Source organism: Artemia franciscana, chromosome 11 (assembly GCF_032884065.1).
Source record: "Artemia franciscana chromosome 11, ASM3288406v1, whole genome shotgun sequence".
Classification (NCBI taxonomy): domain Eukaryota; kingdom Metazoa; phylum Arthropoda; class Branchiopoda; order Anostraca; family Artemiidae; genus Artemia; species Artemia franciscana.
Genome location: NC_088873.1, coordinates 47,863,392 through 47,886,703, shown reverse-complemented (window position 1 = coordinate 47,886,703; position 23,312 = coordinate 47,863,392). Strand labels below are relative to the sequence as shown.

Below are 23,312 nucleotides of genomic sequence, written 5' to 3'. Positions count from 1 at the left end.
GGTAGCCAATGATTGGGGAGGATGAGGTCTCGACTACATAGAACTGCTGCGTGCTGCTCACGTTGTCTTTGTACCTACAGGATAGTTCACAGACTCCTGTTACTGGGATCCGTGCTCCACAATAGCTTGTGAGGTGCTTATTGGTGGGTTTCATGGTGGGCTTTGGCGTGATGAGGTCAAAATACTTCTTTGGGATGATATTCACCCGGGCTCCTGTGTCGATCTTAAATTGTACAGGGAACTGGTTGTTGATAGTCAGTGGAATAACTGCTTCGTCTTTGTTCTTACTTTGCTCGATGGAGTAAAGGAAAACAGTTTCGTCGCTGGGGTTTGTATCTGCGGCGTCTTCATCAACTGCACTGACTGTCTTACTTCGACAGACCCTGGCAAAGTGGCTGGTCTTTTTGCATATGGAGCAGGTTTTCCCCTTTGCAGGACAGATGTGTGAGGGGGAGTATGTTCCGCCACAGAAGTAGCATGCTTTACTCTTGGAGCCGCTTGCTTCTGTTTGTTTGTTTCTACCACTGTTCCGGTTTTGGTAGCGGAATATAGCGTCGATCTCTTGTTTGATGGGGGCTGGTCTCGTTCCGTTGAATGTCTTGAGTTGAGCCTGGGTCGCTTCGTGGCTTCTGCATATAAAGGTTGCTTTATCCAGTGTGAGTTCATCACCTTCAGCCAAGAGCTTTTCACGCACGTTTTGGTTTTGGATTCCACATACAATTCGGTCCCGAACCATTTCATCTGGGTCGTAGTAGGAGCATGGTTTCACTAATGTCTTTAGATCTGTGATGTATTTTTCCACAGTCTCTGTGTCGTTTTGGTCTCGCTTCTGGAACAGGTATCGTGCAAAAACTGTGTTCTTCTGAGGTGAAGCATATGCTTTGAATTTAGCGAGGTAAGGTTCAATTTTGTGCAGCTCTTCAGGCGCGATGCTGAAGGTGTTGAATATTTCCCGACCTTTTGCTCCAGCCCAGATGAGTAGGTAGGCACACTGTACTTTTTCTGTTTTGCCTGAAAGTGGCCCTGCAAACATCAGCTTAGCGTGTTCTTCAAAGCGGTCCCATTCTTCTGAAAGGGAGTTGACCTCCCAGTTTATTGATGGCTGAAGGACGTCCATTGTTATTTTGATCCCACTTCTGACACCATGATACTCCTACTTTGCGTTAGACCGTTCATTTAGTGTTCAGCAAGGTTAATTTGCTGTCGAAATTATTTTTGGATAGATTCGGATGCCAATATTACGCAAAGTGAGTGATTAAAGGAGTTTTATGTGGTAGTATATTTCTACAGTCTATTTTTTTCTTGGAGTTCAATTACTATTTTGTATAATGGGAGGAAAGAGGAAGAAAGATAAATCTGGCGAGTCTTTTCTCACATCCAGTCCTATGGAAGTAATCTCATTGAAATCACTAGCTGATAATTTAAGTCTAGTTTTACAGACTGTTAAAGAAAATTCGACTACGTTAAATGAGCTGAATGTTAATTTTAAAGGATTAGAACAAAGGATTTCCAAGATCGAAGAATCTGTATTGGAATCGAAATTGGAGGTGGAAGGTATTAAGCCTAAAGTGATTAGCCTCGAGGTAGAAACCAACGATTTGAAGAACCACATTTCTGTGCTGGTTGATGAAAATTGTTTACTGAATTCGCAGTTATCTAGCCTAAGGCATACAATGACGAAGCTGGAAAGTAAAGAAACTGATAAAAATATTCTAGTATGGAACGTGACAGCGATTGATACTGTAAACGCTAAGGCGATTTTCGATAGTATAATTTCGTCATGCGTTGGGATCCATGAGGTACTCAAATACACGATAGCTGATGCTAAGCCTGAAAAAAGCTGATAAAGGTTATCATGGAGACCAGGGAGCTGAAAGTGGCAGTTCTAAAACAGGCTCGAAATCTTCGTGGAAAAAATATCATGGGCAATCAGAATGTTTTTCTATCCGATGATTCTCCCCCGTCTGTTCGAGAAGTTCGAAAAAAAACTTTTAGCTATCCGAACCAGTATTCGTGAAAAAACAGGTTTTGAAACTTGGATTGCGAGATCCATATCACCATCTCTTATGTATTCGTCGCCTTAAGGAAGGGCCAGTGGAAATGTTTTTGTTTGATGAAATCCCACCAGATATTATTAGCCTGATTCAAACGCAACGACAGCGAGGGCAAGGAAATGGCCGGGGCAATTCTATGGACTCGATTACATGACTGAATTTTGTTTATTTCTTTTTCTTCTTTTTTTGTTTAGTGAGTTTGTGGAAGCCCAGTCACTTTTTGTGTTTTGATAAGAAAAAAGTATTGCTTGAATTATTTGTTGAGTTAGTTTGGTCTGATGCAATACAAATAGTAATAGTGACTTATATAATGGTATCTTCTGCTACAACAAATATTGTGTCTTTTTTATTGTGTTGCTATTTGTTTTTTTTGCACCAACAGTCAAGTTTGTATACAGTTTTGCACAAACTCTGCCTTCAGTTTGTGTACCAAACCGAGTTACAGAAACACAAGCGTCTCTTATCGATAATATTTTCTCGTCACTAGATGTTTTAGATAATTTGGTGCTGGTTACTGATATTTCTGATCATTTTCCCGCTATTTCCTGATATAAGAGTGCTGATCAAGCGCAGCGTATAGCATCACCATCTAATCTCCCATTTTTCCGTTATGATGATACTGAGCTAAGTCTACTTAATTCTCGTCTGGCTGATGTACCATGGGGTAGTTTGGTTTCTGATTTAGATTTTAACCACTCTTTTGATTCCTTTTATGATTTAGTTAAAGAAGGAATCCTGGAAATTTGCAATCGGGGTCCAGCACCCCATACTTCGAAAAGGATAGCACCACTGAATCCATGGATAACTCCAGGTCTCCATAAAAGCTGGAAAAGGAAAAATTATTTGTGGAAGCTTTACAAGGCTTCACCATCTTTAACTCATCACGAACGATTCAAGGCCTATAGGAATATATTTAATTCTCTGTGTCGGAAGGCCAAGTCCCAGTATTATCATAGGAAATTTTCTGAATGTGGGAAGGATGTAAGGAAGACATGATATTCAATTAATTCAGTTCTTAGACCTACTTCCCCTCTGCCTTCAGTTCCATCAATACTGAAAATCGATGATAAAACCGTCCAAGGAGATGTAGATGTTCAGCTAGAGCTTACCTCTTATTTTGCTAATATAGGAAAGGTAACTGCTTCCTCTGCAAGCTCAGCAACTTCTCGTTGTGATTTCAGAGCCTTTCTTGAACCCTCATGTTTGAAGTCGATTGTCTTGAATTCTGTTTCTGAATTTGAGGTAGCTCGTATCGTGAATACTCTTAAAGGATCATCCTCTTCAGGACCAGACAAAATTCCTACAAGGGTTATCCGTGCCATTCTACCTGCTATTCTGTCACCACTGACTAAGCTCGTCAATCTGTCTTTCGAGAAAGGTATTTTCCCTGAATCTCTCAAGCGAGCTAAGGTTATAGTACCCTATAAAGGTGGTTCTCGGAGTGATCCTGCTAATTATAGGCCAATTTCTCTCCTTATCTGTTTTCAGCAAAATTTTTGAGAAGGCTATGCTATCCAGGCTTCTTATTTTTCTGGATGCCAAGGATTTTTTGCATGATTTCCAGTTTGGATTCCGAGCGAGTCACTCTACGGAGCATGCTTGCCTAGCTTTATCGAATTTCATTCATTCGGCAATAGATTCTGGTCATATCCTGGCAGCTTTATTTTTGGATGTTCGTAAAGCTTTTGATTCCTTGACTCATCGGATTCTTCTTTGGAAACTATCACATATTGGTATAAGATCTAACGCTTATTCTTGGTTTTATTCATACCTTTCTGGTAGGCTTATTTCAATTGATCCGCTTTTCCGGAGCCCTTCAGAAGTATATTATGGCGTCCCGCAGGGATCTGTTCTTGGTCCCATTTTATTTTTGATTTATGTTAATGATCTGATTTCAGCTGTAAAAAACACCAGGCCTCTGGCATGTTTCAAGCTGTGTCAGCCTAATGCTCAATCGTGTTCTAATACTTCTTCTAATGAAGATTTTCTTGTTGCTTTTGCTGATGATACCACTCTTGGGACCCTTGGGAAGACGGAATGTGATATCAAGTCTAACCTTGTGGCATTATTTGAGAGAGTTATGTCATGGTTTAATGCCAATTACTTGGTCTTGAATGTTGGTAAATCACATTTTCTTATTTTTTCTCGAATTGGTGTAGCTTTCCCTCAGCTTACACACCTTCAGGTGTCACAAGTCTCCTTGTGTAGACCAGAGAATCGGGTGGTCCGGTTTCTTGGTATCCTGCTTGATGAGAACCTTTCATTCAGAAACCATGTAGCCATGATTAGGTTAGGGTCTCACGGAGTTTGGGTATCATTCAAAAACTTAGATATGCATTTCCTGGATCTATTCTGAAACTTCTTTTTTTCTGTCTTGTCGAGTCATAGGTTTCTTATTGTCCCATTGTATGGATGTCTACTTTTCCGTCTACGCTGCGGTCACTTTCCGTCATGTATAATAAAGCACGGTCTACGGTCTATTTACATTATTTCTTGTGCTTCTTTTGTCTTTGATCAACTTCACGGCAATCTTCCAAAATCTCTTCGGAAAACTCCTATGTTTATTTCTGATTCAGCTCATATAGAGTTCGTTCTTCAAATAATATCCACATTCCGCCTATACCTACTGTTCGATCAGATTTCAATCCCCACATTGCTTGTCAATAGGTCTGGAATTCACCACCTTCTTTAGTGCAGAAATGCCACTCATTTTGGACTTTCAAAAGGACTCTTAAGTATCATTTAATAAAGAATCAAATAGATTAATTTTTTTTTCTCTTCTGAGGAGTTGATGGCCCATATGTTTTGTTAGTGGTGTGTGGTTTTCCTCTCTGCACTTTGCTCCCAGGCCTCAGGTATGTTCTGTATGTTTTTTTGTTTTTTTTCTTTCTTTTTTTCTCCTTCTAGTTGTTGCTTATATTGTATCCCCCATTAATATGTTGCCTGTAAACTGCTATATGTGATTGCCTATATTGAATTTATTGCTTGTATATTTTTTTTTCTTATCCCCCTTGTATCCCTGGCCATGGAGCCTTTCGAGGAGAATTATGTGTACTGTAATTCGATTTTGAATTGTCTTCTATTTAATATTAATAAACTTCTCTCTCTCTCTCTCCTTCAACAAAGACCTTCATTGCCCCCGATGTATAATTTGAAACCCTTACCCCCAGGCTCTGGTGGTTCACATCAACCCCAAAAGTCTTGTTATATGATCTTTTGGCTGTTTTTAATAAAATACCTATCTCAAAACTTTTGTTAGATACATTCCAGAGAAACACGTCGTGCAGGGGGGAAATGAGTTGCCCTCTCATCAATTTTGCTCTTAAAAAGATCACAAGAAATTCTGATTACCAATCAAATGAGTCCCCTTCGAAGTATGCCCGGTCACCCTTTCTAATAAAAACCTAATATGCACCCAAGGCATAAATTAAAACCCTTGCCCTGCTTTGGGGGCCCCGGATGTCTTCCTCAGACATAATTTTCGGACCCTTCAACTACAATGAATAAAATTGATTATCTCCAAATTTAGACTGGAATGATAGACGTAAGGGGGGGGGGCTGGTTGCTCTCAAATCACTTTTTACTGTTAGAAAAGGCACAATAAATTTCATCTCAAATCACACGAGCCTCATCTGAAGTTTATGCGACCAACCATTCCATAAAAATCTTATATACCCCCAGCATTTGACTTACAACCCTATGCTTAGGGCACTGGAGGGTTGTGTCAACCCTAAAGGAATTGTTATATATTCTTTGGACTATTTTGAACAGAACTGCTATCTCACAATTTCAATCAATTTTGTTTGGTAAAAAGAGGGGTAGTCGGGGAGAGGCTAGCTTCTCTCCATCACTTTTGAGCCTAAAAAGGGAACTAGAAATTCCGATTTTCCACCAGTTGAGCCTCCTCCAAAGTTTATACAGCCGTCCCATCCATAAAAACCTTAGATGCTTGAAGGGTATAACTTACAACCCTTGGCCCCAGGCTTTTTGGATATATTCAACCCCAAAAGCCTTTTTATATGGTATTTGGACTATTTCGAATAAAATGACTATCTAGAAATTTCTATTAGATGCATTTCGGAAAAATAAGACCCATAGGGGAGGTGGGGGGTAGATCCCCTCCAATTACTTTTACTCTTAAAAAGGGCATTGGAGCTTCTGATTACCAATCCAATGGGTCCCCTCCGAAGTTTATGCACTTTCTATAGATTAGCCTTACATCTCTCCATGGCATAACTTAAAACCCTTGCCCCGAGGGCTGGGGGGAGGGTCATCCTCAAAAATATAATTTCCCGACTAATCAAATACGTTGGACAAAATGGCTATTTCAAAATTTGAATTGAGTCTGTTTGGGGAATCGATGGGGGCGTGGGAGGGGGGGGGGGTTGCTTGCCTTCAATCAGTTTCAACTATTAAAAAGGGCACTAGCTCTTTCAATCTCCAGTCACGTGACCTATTTTTGAAATTTGTATGACAATTCCTTCGACACAAAGTGCCCTGGTGTAAAAAAATAAATAATAATGCATTGTCCCAACATTATTCTTTACTTAGGCAGCGCATGCGCTGCCTATGATCTGGAAACTAATCACACATTCATGGTTTTTCTTTGAAAAAATTCACAATTCCAAACAACAGCAGATGAGAGCTTAAAACCTCTACAGTAGGGTTCTCTGATTGTTTTGTTGTTGGGGATGGGGCAGATGCCTCAAAAAGGGCATTTTAATGCCAAAATGTCACAACTCTTTTCGAACCTTCAGATAAATGCAAAATAAGTTTTAAGCGAGAGTTAGGGCGAGGGTGGAGGTAGAAATTGATATATAATATCCAGGGCCGTGTCTAGGACTTTGGTTTAGGGGGTGGGAGGGGTGTATTTTGTTCGGAGAGATGAGGCTTCAATTTTTTCTAAACACCAAAAATGTGTTTTAATGCATTTTTATTACGTTTTCAGTAATTGAACCAAAATTTGGGGGAGGAGGGTCAAAACCCCTAATTTTTCCCCTAAATACGGCCTTGATAATCCCTTTAGATTTGCTTAAAAAAGCTTCCAACTTACATGGTACAATAATGGGGCGTCATTTATTTTGTCACATTTGCCAGCCCCTAAAAAAGACTCATTCAACCACTAACTACTGGTTCAACCAATAACTTTTCCTCAGGGGGGGATTTCCCGCAAGTGGGAAGTTTCCAGGGGGGGGGAGACCGACAATTGCTTGGTCATAAAAGCTTCCAACTTACATGGTACAAAAATGGGATGTCATTTATCTTGCCACAGTTGCCAGCCCCTAAAAAGAGACTCATTCAGCAAATAACTATAGCTGAAACTAGTTTAGCTAACAATTACACACCCAAATATCCCGAAATAGACAACATTGACTGGAAAATACGAAAAAAGAAGACAATTCGTTTTTTTCTTGTGCTATATTTTGATAAAGAAGATATCTATGACAATATTTTGCAAATTTATGCATTTCTCTTATGGTTATATATCATTACAACTACAACAGTCTTTTTTTTTTCCCTATATTGATGATGCCAGGTACTTAAAGGTATTTAATATACCGCTATTCAGTTACCTCGTTTTGAAACCTCGAGGTTTTTTAAAATGTCCGTGAAACCTTCTTTTGAAGGAGCCAACAGAGGGATTTGCAGAATAACATCCTCAGGAAGATCGTTCCAAATAGAAATGCAACGCCGGATGAAGCTCTTCCTCAAGTAGGCCTACTCGGTTTTTGGCGTGTTCTTTATATAATTGGACCAAGCTGTGTGCTTTCGCGTCTGCCTTGTTGGTTGGACAGAGGGGAAAACTTTTGTGAATTTTGTTTCAGCGATTGGAGCTACTGCTTCGACCGGATGACTTTCAGATTCAAACGCTCTGATTAAAAATGTAGCACCTAAAAGGGATTCTAAGCACAGCACTATCTGAAAAAAAGTCCAAAGTTGCCACAGAAATCTAACATTACATAGACTGACACTGTTAATGTTATTAATCATATTAAGACCTGTGTCCCTGAGTATATCTGCTTCTGCAGCTTTGCAAAAAAAGTAACTTTTTCAGCATTCAAAGTAAACAAAGTCTGTCCATTCAAGAGAAAATGGTAACTATTTTATAAGTTGAAAAATGAAGTCTCTGCGTGTGAAAACTGAAGCTGTGAAGATGATACGTGATAAGAGGCATTTTTGACATGTTTTTAATACTAGTGGGAATTTCAAGAGAGGCTAAGTTGGAGCTTTCATTCTTCTAGCTCAAATAGTATCAGCTGTCAACAATTTAATATAGTTCAACCGCTTCTTCCTAACCAAGAAGACTCACACACCGGCGAAGAAAGAATTTGAAACCCGTTCCTAAAAAAACAACAGCTAAGAGCTCACATGGCACTTGTGACGAGGTCGGAAGAGCCAAGAGATCATATGACATAAGCTCTAGCAAAATTCTAAGAATCAATAGATTGATTTAAAAGGAAAATTAGAGGTTTAATGCACATCGGGATTTAAAATAGGAGCTCTGAGACACGAGGTCTTTCTAAATATCAAAATTCATTAAAATCCGATCACCCATTCGTAAGTTAAAAATACCTAATTTTTTCTAATTTTTCCTCTCCCTTCAGCATCCCAGATGGTCGAATCGGGGAAAACGACTTTATCAAGTCAATTTGTGCCGGTCCCTGACACACCTGCCAATTTCCATCGTCCTAGCACGTCCAGAAGACCGAACTCGCCGAAGCACTGGACCCCCCTAACTCAACCAAAGAGAGCGGATCCAGTCCGGTTGCGTCAATCACGTATCTACGACATATACTTATTCTACCCAACAAGCTTTCCCGATTTTTCACTCTAAGCGTTTTCCAAGATTCCCGATTTCCCCTTCCAACTCCCCCCAATTTCACCAAATCTGGTCTGAATTTAACATTAGAGCTCTGAGACATGAGTTCCTTCTAAATATCAAATTTAATGAAGATCCGGTCACCTGTTCATAAGTTAAAAATTCCTAAATTTTCTAATTTTTCCGAATTAGCACCTCTCCCCCCCCCCAACTTCCCCAAAGAGAACAGATTCAGCCCGTTTATACCAATCACGTATCTAGCACTTATGCTTATTCTTCCCACAAAGCTTCATCCTGACCCCTCCACTCTAAGCGTTTTCCAAGATTTCGTTTTCCACCTCCAATTCCACCAATATTACCAGATACGATCGGGGTTTCAAATAAGAGCTCTGAGACACTGAATCCTTCTAAATGTCAAATTTCATTAAGATCCCATCACTCCTTTGTACGTTAATAATACCTAATTTTTTCTAATTTTTCAGAAATAATCCTTCCCCCCAACTCCCCCAAAGAGAGGATCCGTTCCGATTATGTCAATCACTAAGCTAGGACTTATTTTTCCCACCAAGTTTCATCCTGATCCCTCCACTCTAATCATTTTCTAAGATTTGGGGTTTCCCCCTCCAACTCTGCCCAATATCGCCGGATCCAGTCAGAATTTCAAAAAAGAGCTCTGAGTCACGATATCCTTCTAAACATCAAATTTCATTAATATCCGATCACGCACTCGCAAGTTAAAAATACCTCATTTTTTCTAGTTTTTCCGAATTAACCGCCCCCCCCCCGTAATGGTAGAATCAGGGAACCGAATATTTCTAATTTTATCTTGTCTGGTTCCTGATATGCCTGCCAAATGCCATCGTCCTAGCTTATCTGGAAGTCGCCAAACTAGCAAAACCGAGACAGACAGACCAACAGAAATTACCATCACTATATGTCACTTGGTAAATACTAAGTGCCATAAAAATGGGTGACTACAGAAAATTTGTTGAAACAAAAGTTCGTTTACCCAAGATTGTAAATGAGTTTGAGACAACTACTCCACTGGTGTTCTGGATTGTAGTTGTGACAGAAAACTTTCAAATTGTGAATATAGCACTCAAAATCTTGCTCCCATTTTTGACATCTTGTCTGAGTGGAGTAAAGTTGTCTGTCGTGTTAGCAGCCAAAGAAAAACTAAGAGAATAAACTGGATCAAAACTTGAAACCTGAGCCGGGAACAAGAAAGAGGATTACACTTTTTTCAAAACGCATTTCTCACAAGAATCCTTATCATCCACTGGCAACAAAGGATAATTAATCCATCTACAACAAGACGGGCCAACCTCTTGTCATTCATGTCATATGAGAATACTGATGGAAATACCTTGGCTGTAAATTTCTAGCTATTGAATAAAGTGCTCGACTGGTAATCTATGGGTTCTTGCCACAAAGACAGACCCAGAAATACCTTGCAATGACCATACAACAAAGATTCATATAACCAGCACGCATCAAACCAACTGTTGTTAGGAAACACATCGACAGTGGCGAATTAACAGGAAGAGATCCGCCCGTGCCTCTAGAGGCACGGGTGGATCTATGATCTAAGTGCAACGCATTTTTGTCAAAACTGTATCCAATTACCCCTAGAATGAACCATCTTATTGCAGAGAAACAAGCTAACGATTTTCAATTAAATAAACTAAATCCCTAGCCCCCCTCCCGTCAGCAGGCCTTAGTAAATATAACAGAATTTGAACAATCGAAGGCAATAAAAACATCAGGGCTACTGAAATTTAGAAGACTAATCAACTCAGTGACTAATGGTGAAAATAGGAAAAAAAAAGAATTCCATGATATTTTAAGTTGTAAGAAGACTTATTGTACAATTCTTATTTATAAATTCTTACCAGAAAGTCAAAATCTTAAGAGATTTTATACAATAAAAAACCATTAAGCCAATAAAGACTGTGTAATGTTGTGCATTTTATCATCATCTCTACATTTGGAGCTCCATATCCAAACTCCAAATGTAGCTTAAAACTAGGAGGGCTTATTGTCCTTATGAATTTCTCTTTGGTGGAGGTACAAAGTCGATTCCAAAGAAAATCTTTTATCACATACAACACACTTGTAAGGTTTTTCTCCTATATGAGTTTTCCGATGCTTACTAAAAGCGGAACCGTCTGAAAACTTTTTCTCGCATATTTGACACTTATACGGTTTATCTCCAGTATGAATTCTCTGATGAACTTTTAAATCAGAACTATCGGAAAATCTTTTCTCGCATATCTCACAACTATATGGTTTGTCCCCAGTGTGAGTTCTCTGATGTCTAGTTAAATGTGAGCTACTAGAAAACCTTTTCTCGCATACCCCACACTCGTAGGGCTTATCTCCTGAATGCATTCTTTGATGTTTAGTCAAATTAGAACTACTGGAAAACTTTTTTTCACAAATGTTACACTCATATGGTCTATCTCCTGAGTGCATTCTGTGATGTCTACTCAATTCAGAACTCCTCGAAAACTTGCTGTCACATAAAGCACATTCATAGGGCTTATCTCCTGTATGGATTCTTCGATGCACATTAAAATTGTAGGTTGAAGAAAACTTTTTACGACAAAATTCACACTCATGGGGCTTATATCCAGTATGAACTCGGTGATGTGCATTTAATGTTGAAGCCTGGGCAAAACTTTTATTGCACGTTTCACACTTGTACGGTTTTTCTCTGGTGTGAGTCCTTTGATGCCTGTTCAACGCTGAAAGACTCGAAAAGCTCTTTTCACACATTATGCATTGGTTCGCACAATTTTCACTGCGAGACAGCAAGGAGGGTTGGATACCTAAAATAAAAAGTTACACTGAACTTGGAAACTCTGAACATATTACAATACAGGAGGAAAAAGTTACTAGAAATTGTTTTCCTCTTTGGCAATTTTCCCCTCATCAGAGTAATGTGTTTTTAGAATGGAAAGTTATGAAGAAAAAAAAAGAAAAATAACTATTCACTCAAGGAAACCAGGAAAAAAAGTGATGCAGCAAATCATTAAAACTTGTCTTAAATCAGCTTAGGATTGCTAATCATACAAACTAAAATTATTGAAAAAATAACTAAAGTTTTTAATGCAGACTTCACCTTAGTGAACAGATACTGATGCAAAATCTATGAAAAGTCACATGATGTGACATGATCTGACATCAGTCACAGGATGAACAGTGACAGGTCACATGATGCAAAATCTGGTAAATAAGGTGGATGTTCTAACACTGGGATGTTTTATTTGGCAGGGAGCCCCTTGAAAGACAACGCAGAATGAGCTGGCGCATTGTCTCGGTGGAGAACCAATGATTTGCCCTCCCACATTCCTTACTTTTTCACGTAGCTTAGGGAATACCTCAAGGTAGAAATATTGATTAATAGTTTAACCTACAGGGTTGAAAAACATATCAAATCACATAGATATATATATATATATAAAAAAATCATTGCTTTGAATTTTGACTTGCTCCTTCAAACCTTTTGGCTCTTCCAGAGCATTGATTGACACTTTGTTCCTAGACTATAAGTAAAAAACCACGGTTCATCATATATTATTATCTTTTCAAGAAATTCGGGTCATTTTCAATCGCCTAAAAAGTGTCAGTGCAATGATTTTTGCAAGCTACTTCTTCTTCAAACATTAGAATATTAGGCACCATTTTAGCACACAAATTTGACAAGCTAAAACTGTCATATAAAATTTACCGTACACATTCTTTATCAATATCCAAAGTTTCATCAGCTGCGTAAATACTCAATCGCCCTTCAGACCAAATCAAATTATCAGCTTCTCCAACATTTCATCCGTTTTTGATGTTGAAGAGTGACCTAGCCAGGAACCGTCTTCAACGTCTACTCAGCCATCTTTAAGACACTTAAACCTCTAAAAAGCATTTGCCCATGATGAACATTCACTGGCATACGCTTCTCCAAGTAAGTCGTTGCCCTTCTATCTATCAAGCGCAAAAAAAGTATTAGGGAACTATGCAACTTGAAAAAGGTATTAAGTAAATTGGTGTCCATTTAAATCTCAGTGGAGAGCCAAGAGTTGTGACATTGAAACGATGGGTCGTGAGTTGTTTTGAAACAACTGGTGCTGTGGTTCAGTCCCTCGCAAGAACTGTATTTCCTTTTGTAAATTTTTGGCCCCTTCCTGACGCCTATTGCTGACTCTAGGTGAGTACATGGAGAAGGCTAAGAATGGAAATTTCTATGGTGGTAGAGTTTTAGGAAGCAAAGCTTGACTCCCAATCCCTAAGTAACATAGGAAATCCGTCAGCGCACCTTAAAAAGGTGAAGGTATGTAAACATCGTTGAGCTTCAACCCAAGCAAGGTGATTGCTACTGCACTGCAACGTGACCTTAAGGAGAGGTATCCTTCGAGGAAATTATATCCTAGTAAACAACACAGTATTTGCACTGGATTCTAATTAAAGAATAAATATCCTGAGTTTGGTCTGTTTTAGCACACGTTTTTGGACTGAAAAACCTCTTCCTAGCTAATTTATCTACTAAGGAATGCCTCTCCGTAGAAGCATAATATTCATAGGTTTGAATAAATGAGCTGAAGGTAATAGGCTTGAGATTGTCTGTGAATTTCGACTCTTGTTGATAGAAGAACATCGCCAAGTGCTGAAAACCCTGTTGTGACGAAGACGGGTCCAGGATTCCACAAAGCCTCGATTAAACTTTGGTTCCTAGGGACTTCTTGCTGTCCGGTTCTAAGCCGGCGTAAGTACTTCCGCATAGACTTCAGAAGATGTGTTAGTCCCCGTCTTACACTGGTTCTGGGACCATTGTTTTCCTGAGACCAAAATAATCACAATGATTTAACGAATAAGAAAACTGCAACTTGGACTGTTGGAACATTAGAAAACAACTACTGTATCGACATTTTGACTGACAAATTCAGACACTTCGAATTGGACTTAAAAGAAGTTTCAGAAACTCATATCCAAGGGAAAAAACATGGAATTAGATAATATGGAATCTATTTACTCCGGTAGAAAGGATTGGATACATAGACAAGGAGTATGGCTCATGATGAATAAGGAAGCTACCAAGTCTTGTTTAGGTTAGGACGGTATCAAAAATAGAATGCTATTCGCTTATTTTATGACTAAAAAGTACGGAGTATCAGTCATAGTAGTATATGCCCCCGTACTGATGGATGAAATAGAGACTCAAATGAACTTTACTTTCAGAAGCAGGAACACAGGGTCACAGGTAAAAATATGGTGTTTTATTAAGAGATTTCAACACCGAAATCGGTAGAAATAGAGATAGATAGTATCCTAGCTTAGGTAGGATTGGTGTATGAAAAAAACAAAAACAGTAATGCAATAAAGACCGTTGTTATTTCGTGGGTATACCAATCTAGTTATAAACAATACGACATTTGGTCATTCACGAGATGAGATAGATAAACTTATTCATATAATGGTAACACAGATAACCTCATTGATTATGTTATCATAAACCAAAGAGTGGCTGGATCAATACAAAATACTAGGGCATATAGGAGTGCGGTAATTGATGTCAAAAGTAAAGATCACCATCTAGTATTTACTAGGGTTCCTTAAGAGCTGAAATTTAGAAAGAGTATATACCTTCCGGGAAGCTATAACGTTGTTAGACTCCAGGATGAGAATTTGGGAAAAAATTTCCAGGAACACTTGAATACTAAACTGGAGAGTTTAAAAATTGACAATATAGAAGATGGATGGAATAATTTTAGGAAAATAATTTGTGAAACTAGAGTTTAAAACTGGAGAATGTTGAAGATAGATGCACAAATTTTAGGAAAATAGTTTGTGAAATCACTGATGGTTTCTTAGGGAAGAGAGTTTGGAACGCAGCTAGGAATATTAGTAAAAAATACTTTAAGTATAATAGAGAATAGGAGGGGCTTGTACGAGATAGAATACATAGGAAGTGGAGAAAGCAATAACATATAAACTACGGAGGTGTGAAGTATATGCGTTCGATAAAAATGGCAAAGATCTAGAAGATGCAGCTAGATAGCACAATAGGATAATATTGTGCTGGCATATTAATAAACTGAGAAAGAGTAGTAAATATATATACATATATATTTACAGTAGTAAATACATATATATATATATATATATATATATATATATATATATATATATATATATATATATATATATATATATATATATATATATATATATATATATATATATATATATATATACTAATTAGCTCATATTAATTTCATTGATTAGGTTCTTAAACAGAATTACTACAAAATTTGTCTTAAAAATTTTATTTAGCTACCATTGATCAAAATCTTATTATTGAATAAATAATTAAATAAATTTTTAATTTTGATAAAAAATTACAGTAATAAATGATGAGTGAGTTGTGTTAACGGTAATAATTACGAAAATAATTTCATTCAGTCAGTTCCCAAGCAGAGTTCCTTCTTGCAAACTCCCAGCCATCAAAAACAACAAATAAAGAAATTCATTCACAAATATTACTCCACATACTTCTAACATTGATAATATCAATAAAATATTTTATTCTAACGATCAGCTATTTATTTAACAAATAGTAGAAAGGATTAAAATATATAATTGATGAAAAAGTAAATCACGACGAGAAGCAAAAATACTTATCTATAGTTAATGGCTTGATAGTCTAGAGGTACACTATGCAATGAAATTTACCACTAATTAAATTAATTGAATAGCATAGCCAAAAAGTTACAGATTTGAATTGGAGAAATACCTTGGTCATTAGAAGCCATTGCAGTCATTTGAGTCAATTGAGACTCTAAAAGCAAAGGGGAGACAGAGCCCTTAGGAAAATCATCGGGATCAGGTGAAGAGATAGAATCTGTTCTTCCCACAATCTCATCTTGAACATTGACTTCTAAAAGAAAACAAACAAAGGCAAGCATAGTTATTTATTTGGCTTACATCAACTTTAGACCTAAAGAATACAAAATTAAAAAAGAGCTCAGTTGATCCGAAAATATGCATGAAACAGGCTGCTGTGGAATAGAAAATCTGCAGCAAATCACAACAGTAGAAAAGGAACTCCAATTCATAGAAAACCAGTCGCAAATACTACAGAATTGTTAATCTACAGAAAATTTATTCCCAGAAAAAACTTACTTTTAAACGTAATTACTGTTTGTTTTTAATAACATATCCAAGAGCGTCCCAAATATCAGGAGGAATTCCGATACCCTCAAGCTCCTACGTTTGACACTAAATTTATAATTTTTTTCTTCGCAATGTGAAGATTAGAAAAAAATAAATATTATCGTATTTAATAATTTTTACAAATAATTTACAAATAATTAAGCGAGAAAAAAGGGTTTTAATTTCAACAAAGCAGTGAACAAAAAAAAAAAAAAAAAAACACTTTTAATACAAAAAAATCTGAACATTTCGGCCACACATCCGGGAGCCTTTCTCATTGAAAAAAAAGCGAAAAAACAAAAGAAAAAATTAAAAAAAGGTACAAAAAACATGGTTTCAACAGTAAGTTTAAAAAGTACAACAACAAGAGAAGATATTTTTTTGCTGTTGAAAATTGTTTAAGCAGAAACAACTTGGATTTGGAAATACTTTCTGGAATACCAACTGATGGAGCACCTGCTATGATATGTAATAATAAGAGCTAAGAGCTCATATGGCACTTGTAACGAGGCCGGATGAGCCAAGAGCTCATATGGTATGAGCTCTAGCAAAATTCTAAGAATCAATAGATTGATTTCAAAGGAAAATCAGAGGCTTAGTGCCACTCAGGATTTAAAATAAGAGCTCTGAGTCACGAGGTCCTTCTAAATATCAAAACTCATTAAGATCCGATCACCCACTTGTAAGTTATAAATACTTCATTTTTTCTAATTTTTCCTCTCCCTTCAGCCCCCCCCCCAGATGGTCTCATCAGGAAAAACAACTTTATCGAGTCAATTTGTGCAACTCCCTGACACGCCTACCAATTGTCATCGTTCTAGCATGTCCAGAAGCATCAAACTCGCCAAAGAACTGAACCCCACCCCTAACTCCCCCAAAGAGAGCGGATCCAGTACGGTTACGTCAATAACGTATCTACGAAATTTGCTTATTCTACCCACCAAGTTTCATCCCGATTTCTCCACTCTAAGCGTTTTTCAACTTTTCCTCCAACTTCCCCCAATATCAACAGATCTGGTCGGGATTTGAGCAAGAGCTCTGAGACATGAGTTCCTTCTCAATGTCAAATTTCATTAAGATCCGGTCATCCATTCTTAAGTTAAAAATGCCTCAATTTTTCTAATTTTTCCAAACCCACACCCCCCCCCAGCTCCTCCAAAGAGAACAGATCCGTTCCAATTATGTTAATCACGTATCTATAACTGGTGCTTACTCTTCCCATCAGGTTTCATCCCGATCTCTTTACTCTAAGCGTTTTCCAAGATTTCTGTTTCCCCCCTCGAACCCCCTATGTCCCCGGATCCGATTCAATTGGAAATATAGTATCTGGGACATAAGATCCTTCTATATATCAAGTTTTATTAGGATCTGATCACCCATTCGTAAGATAAAATACCTCAATTTTCACGTTTTCCAAGAATTCTGGTTTCCCCCTGCAACTCCCCCCAATGTCCCTGGATCTGGTTGGGATTTAAAATAAGAGCTCTAAAGCACAAGATCCTTCTAAATATCAGATTTCATTAAGATCTGATCACCCGTTCGTAATTACAAATACCTCATTTTTTCTGATTTTTCCGAATTACTCCCCCCCCCCCCAACTCCACTAAATAGAGTGGATCCGGTCCAATTATGTCAGTCGCGTATCTTGGACATGTTTTTGTTCTTCCCACCAAGTCTCATCCTATTCTCTCCGCTTTAAGTGTTTTCCAATACCCCCCCCCCAATGACGCTGGATATGTCGGGATTTCAAATAAGAAATCTGAGTTACGAAGTCCTTCTAAATATAAAACTTCATTAAGATCTGACCACTCCTTCGCAAATTAAAAGTGCCTCATTTTTTCTAATTTTTCAGAATTAACCCCCCCCCCCAAATAGAGCAGATCAGTTCCGGCTATGTCAATCACGTATCTTGGACTTGTTTTTATTCTTCCCACGAAGTTTCAACCTGATCTCTCCGCTTTAAGTGTTTTCCAAGATTTCCGGTTCCCCTCAACCCCCCCCCAATGACTCTGGATCTTGTCAGGATTTAAAATAAGAGATCTCAGTTACGAGGTTCTTCTAAATATGAAATTTCATTAAGATCCGGTCACTCTTTCGTAAGTTAAAAATACCTCATTTTTTCTAATTTTTCAGAATTACCCCCCCCCCCCAGCTCCCCCAAATAGAGCGGATCTGTTCCGGTTATGTCAATCACGTATCTAGGACTTCTGCTTATTTTTTACACTAAGATTCATCCCAATCCCTCCACTCTAAGCGTTTTCCAAGATTTTAGGTCCCCCCCCCCCCAAACTGTCCCAAATGTCACCAGATCCGGTCGGGATTTAAAGCACAAGATCCTTCTAAATATGAAATTTCATTAAGATCCGATCACCCGTTCGTAAGTTAAAATACCTCATTTCTTCCGATTTAACCGTCACCCCACTCCCCCCCCCCCCCAGATGGTCAAATCGGGGAAACAACAATTTCTAATTTAATCTGGTCTGTTTCCTGATACGCCTGCCAATTTTCATCGTCCTAGCTTACCTGGAAGTGCCTAAAGTTTTTAATTGTTTTAAAAAGTAGAATTGTGGCAAAGAGTCAAACTTTAGCGGAAAGAGCGAGGATTGCGGAGGGGACAACCCATTTCATATACGGAGTAATTTCTGTTCGTTTTAAGTTTTAATGTCGCTCCTTACTTTCAGTTAAAAAAAACTAGTTTTTTTTATTTAATTTCTGAACGTTTTTGAATTAATGCATGTTTGATTTTGGCTCTCCGTACATAAATTATTAAAATGAGATCTGCCTATTATTTCTTTTTTTGGCTAAATGTCTTTCTCTTAGTTTTGATCAGACGATTTTGAGAAATAAGGGGTCGGGAAGGAGGCCTAGTTGCCCTCCAATTTTTCGGTTACTTAAAAAGGCAACTAGAACTTTTAATTTTTAACGAACGTTTTTATAAGTAAAAAATATACGTAACTTAAGAATTAACTTACGTAACAAACTTTTATATTCTTATATTTTTATTATGTATATGAAGGGGTTTGTACCCTCGTTAATACCTCGCTCTTTACACTAAATCGTAAGTTTTGTCCCAATTGTTAAAGAATGACCCCTGAAACAGAAAGGCCGTAGAAAAAATAGTTGAAATTAATAAAAATACTTTAGCATAAAGAGCAAGGTATTTATCTCCCCCTAAATACCTCACACTTTATGCTAAAGTGTTTTAGAACCCCTCATATAAGTAATGATCTCTGTTCGTTTTAAGTTTCAATGCTACTCCTTACTTTCAACTGAAAAAACGTTTCCATGTTTATTTTTTCATTGTTTTTATAGTAATGCTAGAAAATCCTGCGCCCTTTTCATTGAATTTTTCTTCCCCCATGACATATTCCTCCAAAAAAAGATCCTCCCACATAGCCCCCTCCCCTACACCCCACCCCAAAAAAATCCCCCTGAAAACGTCTGTACACTTCACAATAACCATTAATGTATGTAAACACTGGTCAAAGTTTGTAAGTTGCAGCCCCTCCCCCACAGATTGTTGGGAAGTAAGTCATTCTCAAAGACATAGTTATTAGGGTTTTTGACTATGTGGAACAAAATGGCTATTTCAAAATTTTGATCCGTATGATTCTGGGAAAAAATGATAGTGGGAGAGGGCCTAGGTGCCCTCCATATTTTTTTGGTCACTTAAAAAGGGCACTAGAACTTTTAATTTCCATTAGAATGAGCCCTCTTGCGACATTCTAGGACCACTTGGTCGATACGATGATCCATGGGAAAAAAACAAAAAAAAAACAAATAAACACGCACCCGCGATTTGTCTTCTGGCAAAAAATACGAAATTCCACATTTTTGTAGATAGGAGCCACAAAATTATATGACTTTTAGGGGGTGTTTCCCCCTATTTTCCAAAATAAGGCAAATTTTCTCAGGCTCGTAACTTTTGATGACAAAGACTAAATTTGATGAAACTTATATATTTAAAATCAGCATGAAAATCCGATTCTTTTGACGTATCTTTTAGCATCAAAATTTCGTTTTTTAGAGTCTCGTTTACTATTGAGCCGGGTCGCTCCTTACTACAGTTCGTTACCACGAACTGTTTGATCAGTCAAAAGTCACGCTACGAACTTCCAGTTAGATTTCCAGGGGTGATCGTTTCGACCCAGTGGTTCTATAATGTCGCGAGAGGGCTCATTCAAACGGAAATTATAAGTTCTAGTGTCCTTTTTAAGTGACCAAAAAAAACGGAGGGCACCTAGGTCACCTCCCACGCTCATTTTTTCCTGAAGTCACTGGATCAAAATTTTGAGACTGCAGTTCTTTTTAGCATAGTCAAAAAACCTAATAATTATATCTCTCGGGACGACTTAATCCCCCAAAGTCCCCGGAGGAGGGACTGCAAGTTACACCATTGATTATTGTTTACATATAGTAATAGTTATTGGGACGTGTACAAACGTTTTCAGGGGGACTTCTTCACGTTAAAGGCGGTTGGGGGGAGGGGTTACGTAGGAGGATCTTTCCATGGAGGAATTTATCATGAGGGGAGAAAATTTCCATGAAGGGTCTGTAGGATTTTGTAGCATTATTTTAAAAAATGAGAAAATAAATAAAAAAAGGTTTTTTCAGGTGGATGTAAGGAGCAGCATTAGAACCTAAAACGAACAGAAATTATTAAGGGGATTCATCTCCTCCACAATACCTCCCTCTTTACGCTAAAGTTTTTTTTTTAGTACTTTCAACTATTTATTCTACGGCCTTTGTGATTCAGGGGTTATTCTTAAAGAATCGGGACCAAGTTGAAGCTTCAATGTAAAGTGCGAGGTATTGACGAGGGGGCGAACCCCCTCATATACGTAATAAAAATATTCAAATATAGAATTTCGTCACGTAAGTTAATTCATAAGTTACGTATATGAATTACTAATAAAACGTTCGTAAAAAAAAGTTCTAGTTGCCTTTTTAAGTAGCCAAAAATTGGAGTGCAACAAGGGCTCCCCCACCCCTTTCTTTTTATCAAAATTGTCTGATCAAAACTATGAGAAAGTGCATTTAGCCAAAAAAAATATATTCAAATTTCATTTTAATTCTTCATCTGCGGTGAGCCAAAATCAAAACATGCATTAATTAAAAAACGTTCAGAAATTAAATAAAAAAACAAGTTTCTTAACTGCAAGTAAGGAGCAACATTAAAACTTAAAAAAAACAGTAATTATTCCGTACAGCAAAGGGGTTGTCCCCTCCTCAACGCCCCGCTCTTTACGCTAAAGTTTTTTATTGTTTTTAAAAGTAGAATTGTAAGAAAGAGTCAAACTTTAGCGTAAAGAGCGAGGCGTTGAGGAGGGGACAACTCCTTTCATATACAGAATAATTCCTGTTCGTTTTAATGTCGCTCCTTACTCGCAGTTCAAAGACTTGTTTTTTTGTTTTTTTTTAAGTCGTAATAAAGAACCATCTGTAGTCTATACTAACAGAAATGTTTGATATAAAGAGTGACTTCAGAGATTGACGGTAACATGGCTGCAGAGATAGCTGAAACCTAGTAAAGAATAGACCTTGGCACTTATTGGACTTAGTTTACTGCATAATTCTCTGCAGGTCGTCTCTTACTATTCCAAATAAGAAAAAGAACAAGGCTTTCCTAACTGAAACATAAGCTCTAAAGCGAGTATTTTTAACTGATAGTAGGGAGCGACATTATATGAACAGACATTCTTCTGTATGCGAAAGAGACTGCCCTCTCCTTAACCGCTCACTCTTTACGCTACAGTTAGACTCTGTTACAACTCTACTTTTTAAAATATAAAAAAAAACTTTAGCGTAAAGAGCAAGGTGTTCAGGAGGGGGCAGCCCCTTTCATGTACGGAATAATTTTTGTTTTAAGGTTTATTGTTTTCAGATGAAAAACTTTTTTTGTGTTTAATTTTTGATCGTTTTTCAAATAATGCCGAGAAATCGACACAAGACAGTGTACACGATTTTTGAAGGCCGTTTGGCAAAACTAATCCATCAAAAAGTAATAAATAAAATTATTTTTCAATATGTTGAAAATGCAAGTTAACTTTTTGTTCTTGAATTTCCCAATTTCCTATGTGCCTTTGGTCGTTTTTCTTCGTTCTTACAGTCAAGAACTATAATATTCTATTATGTGATCTATTTTTCCATGTTCGCTGATTGTTTAATAACATAAATTATTTTTAAAGTATTCAAATATGACTTGGTTTATCTTCTGAAGCTGGTATCATAACATAGTTGAAAATTGGTCAGGATTAGAACTAAACAAATTTTGGGGAAAAAACCTCAGACGAACTGAATCAATTTTGAGAAAAAAGCTTTAACTTACGTTATACTATTTAACCCCAGCCCCCTGACGTCCCATACATTTTTCCGTGTGTCACTCTTGTTTTTACTGTATTCATATATTGAACCAGTGATGAGAAAATCAAGAAACAGAAAAACACAATAAATACATAATTTGGGCTGTATATTTCCACACAAAGGAGGGGATAAAGCATTACAAGAAGTGCCTTCAATTTGTATTAAAAACAACTATTTACACGTTACAAAGTAAGGAATATTTTCTTAACATGTCTCCTTCTCAATAGCACCAATTCTTGGCTAATACCATTGGTTCTTACTGCAAAATAATGCCAATTCAGAAAAAAGAAAAGACAAATATATAGCATTAGGCATTACCAGTTCTATTAATTGATTTCCAGGGAAGTGAAAATTATATTTTCAAAACAATACTGAATCAGGAATCAAATAAAGATACTATTTTGTCACCACACTGCTAATTTGATATTTGGGATCTTTGCTCAAAATCACCGTATTGTGTAAGATATAGCTGCATCTTTGAACAATGGCCTAGGTCTTGTTCTTTATAGGACATAAATTAGATACAAATTAAAAAAATATACCATTTGATTCCCAAATTAATTTCCTTTTTAAAAACAATAGACCTAACCACTACTGTTGCTAGCCTGACCTAAGTATATTTATTATTTCGTATATTAGGGGGATCACCCCCTCCACAATACCGCGCTCTTCAGGCAAGAGTTCTTTAGTGATTTTAAAAGAGCTTCTTATTCTAATTAAACGGTCTTTGTGTTTCAGAAGTCATTCTTAAAGAATCGGTACAAATAGTTCAACTTTAGTGTAGAGCGAGGTAACCTGATGTATGAACTAATTTCTGTTGTTTAAGCTTTAATGTTTCTCCTTACTTTCAGTTGGAAAAAATGTTGTTT

General features: G+C 37.4%; 1 protein-coding gene across 6 annotated transcripts in view; it reads right to left on the bottom strand.

The window, feature by feature from the left end:
• Positions 1 to 10,703: 10,703 nt before the first annotated feature.
• LOC136033314 (zinc finger protein 239-like) overlaps positions 10,704 to 23,312 on the bottom strand; it is a 34,696-nt gene continuing 22,087 nt past the window's right edge. For all 6 annotated transcript variants that reach the window (XM_065714096.1, XM_065714092.1, XM_065714097.1 and 3 more), the window contains exons 3-4: positions 15,662 to 15,805; positions 10,704 to 11,705 (exon numbers count right to left, since the gene is read on the bottom strand). In XM_065714096.1, coding sequence (XP_065570168.1) covers positions 10,900 to 11,705; positions 15,662 to 15,805 — 950 coding nt within the window. In that variant the 3' untranslated portion in view covers positions 10,704 to 10,899. The remainder of the gene's footprint in view (positions 11,706 to 15,661; positions 15,806 to 23,312) is intronic.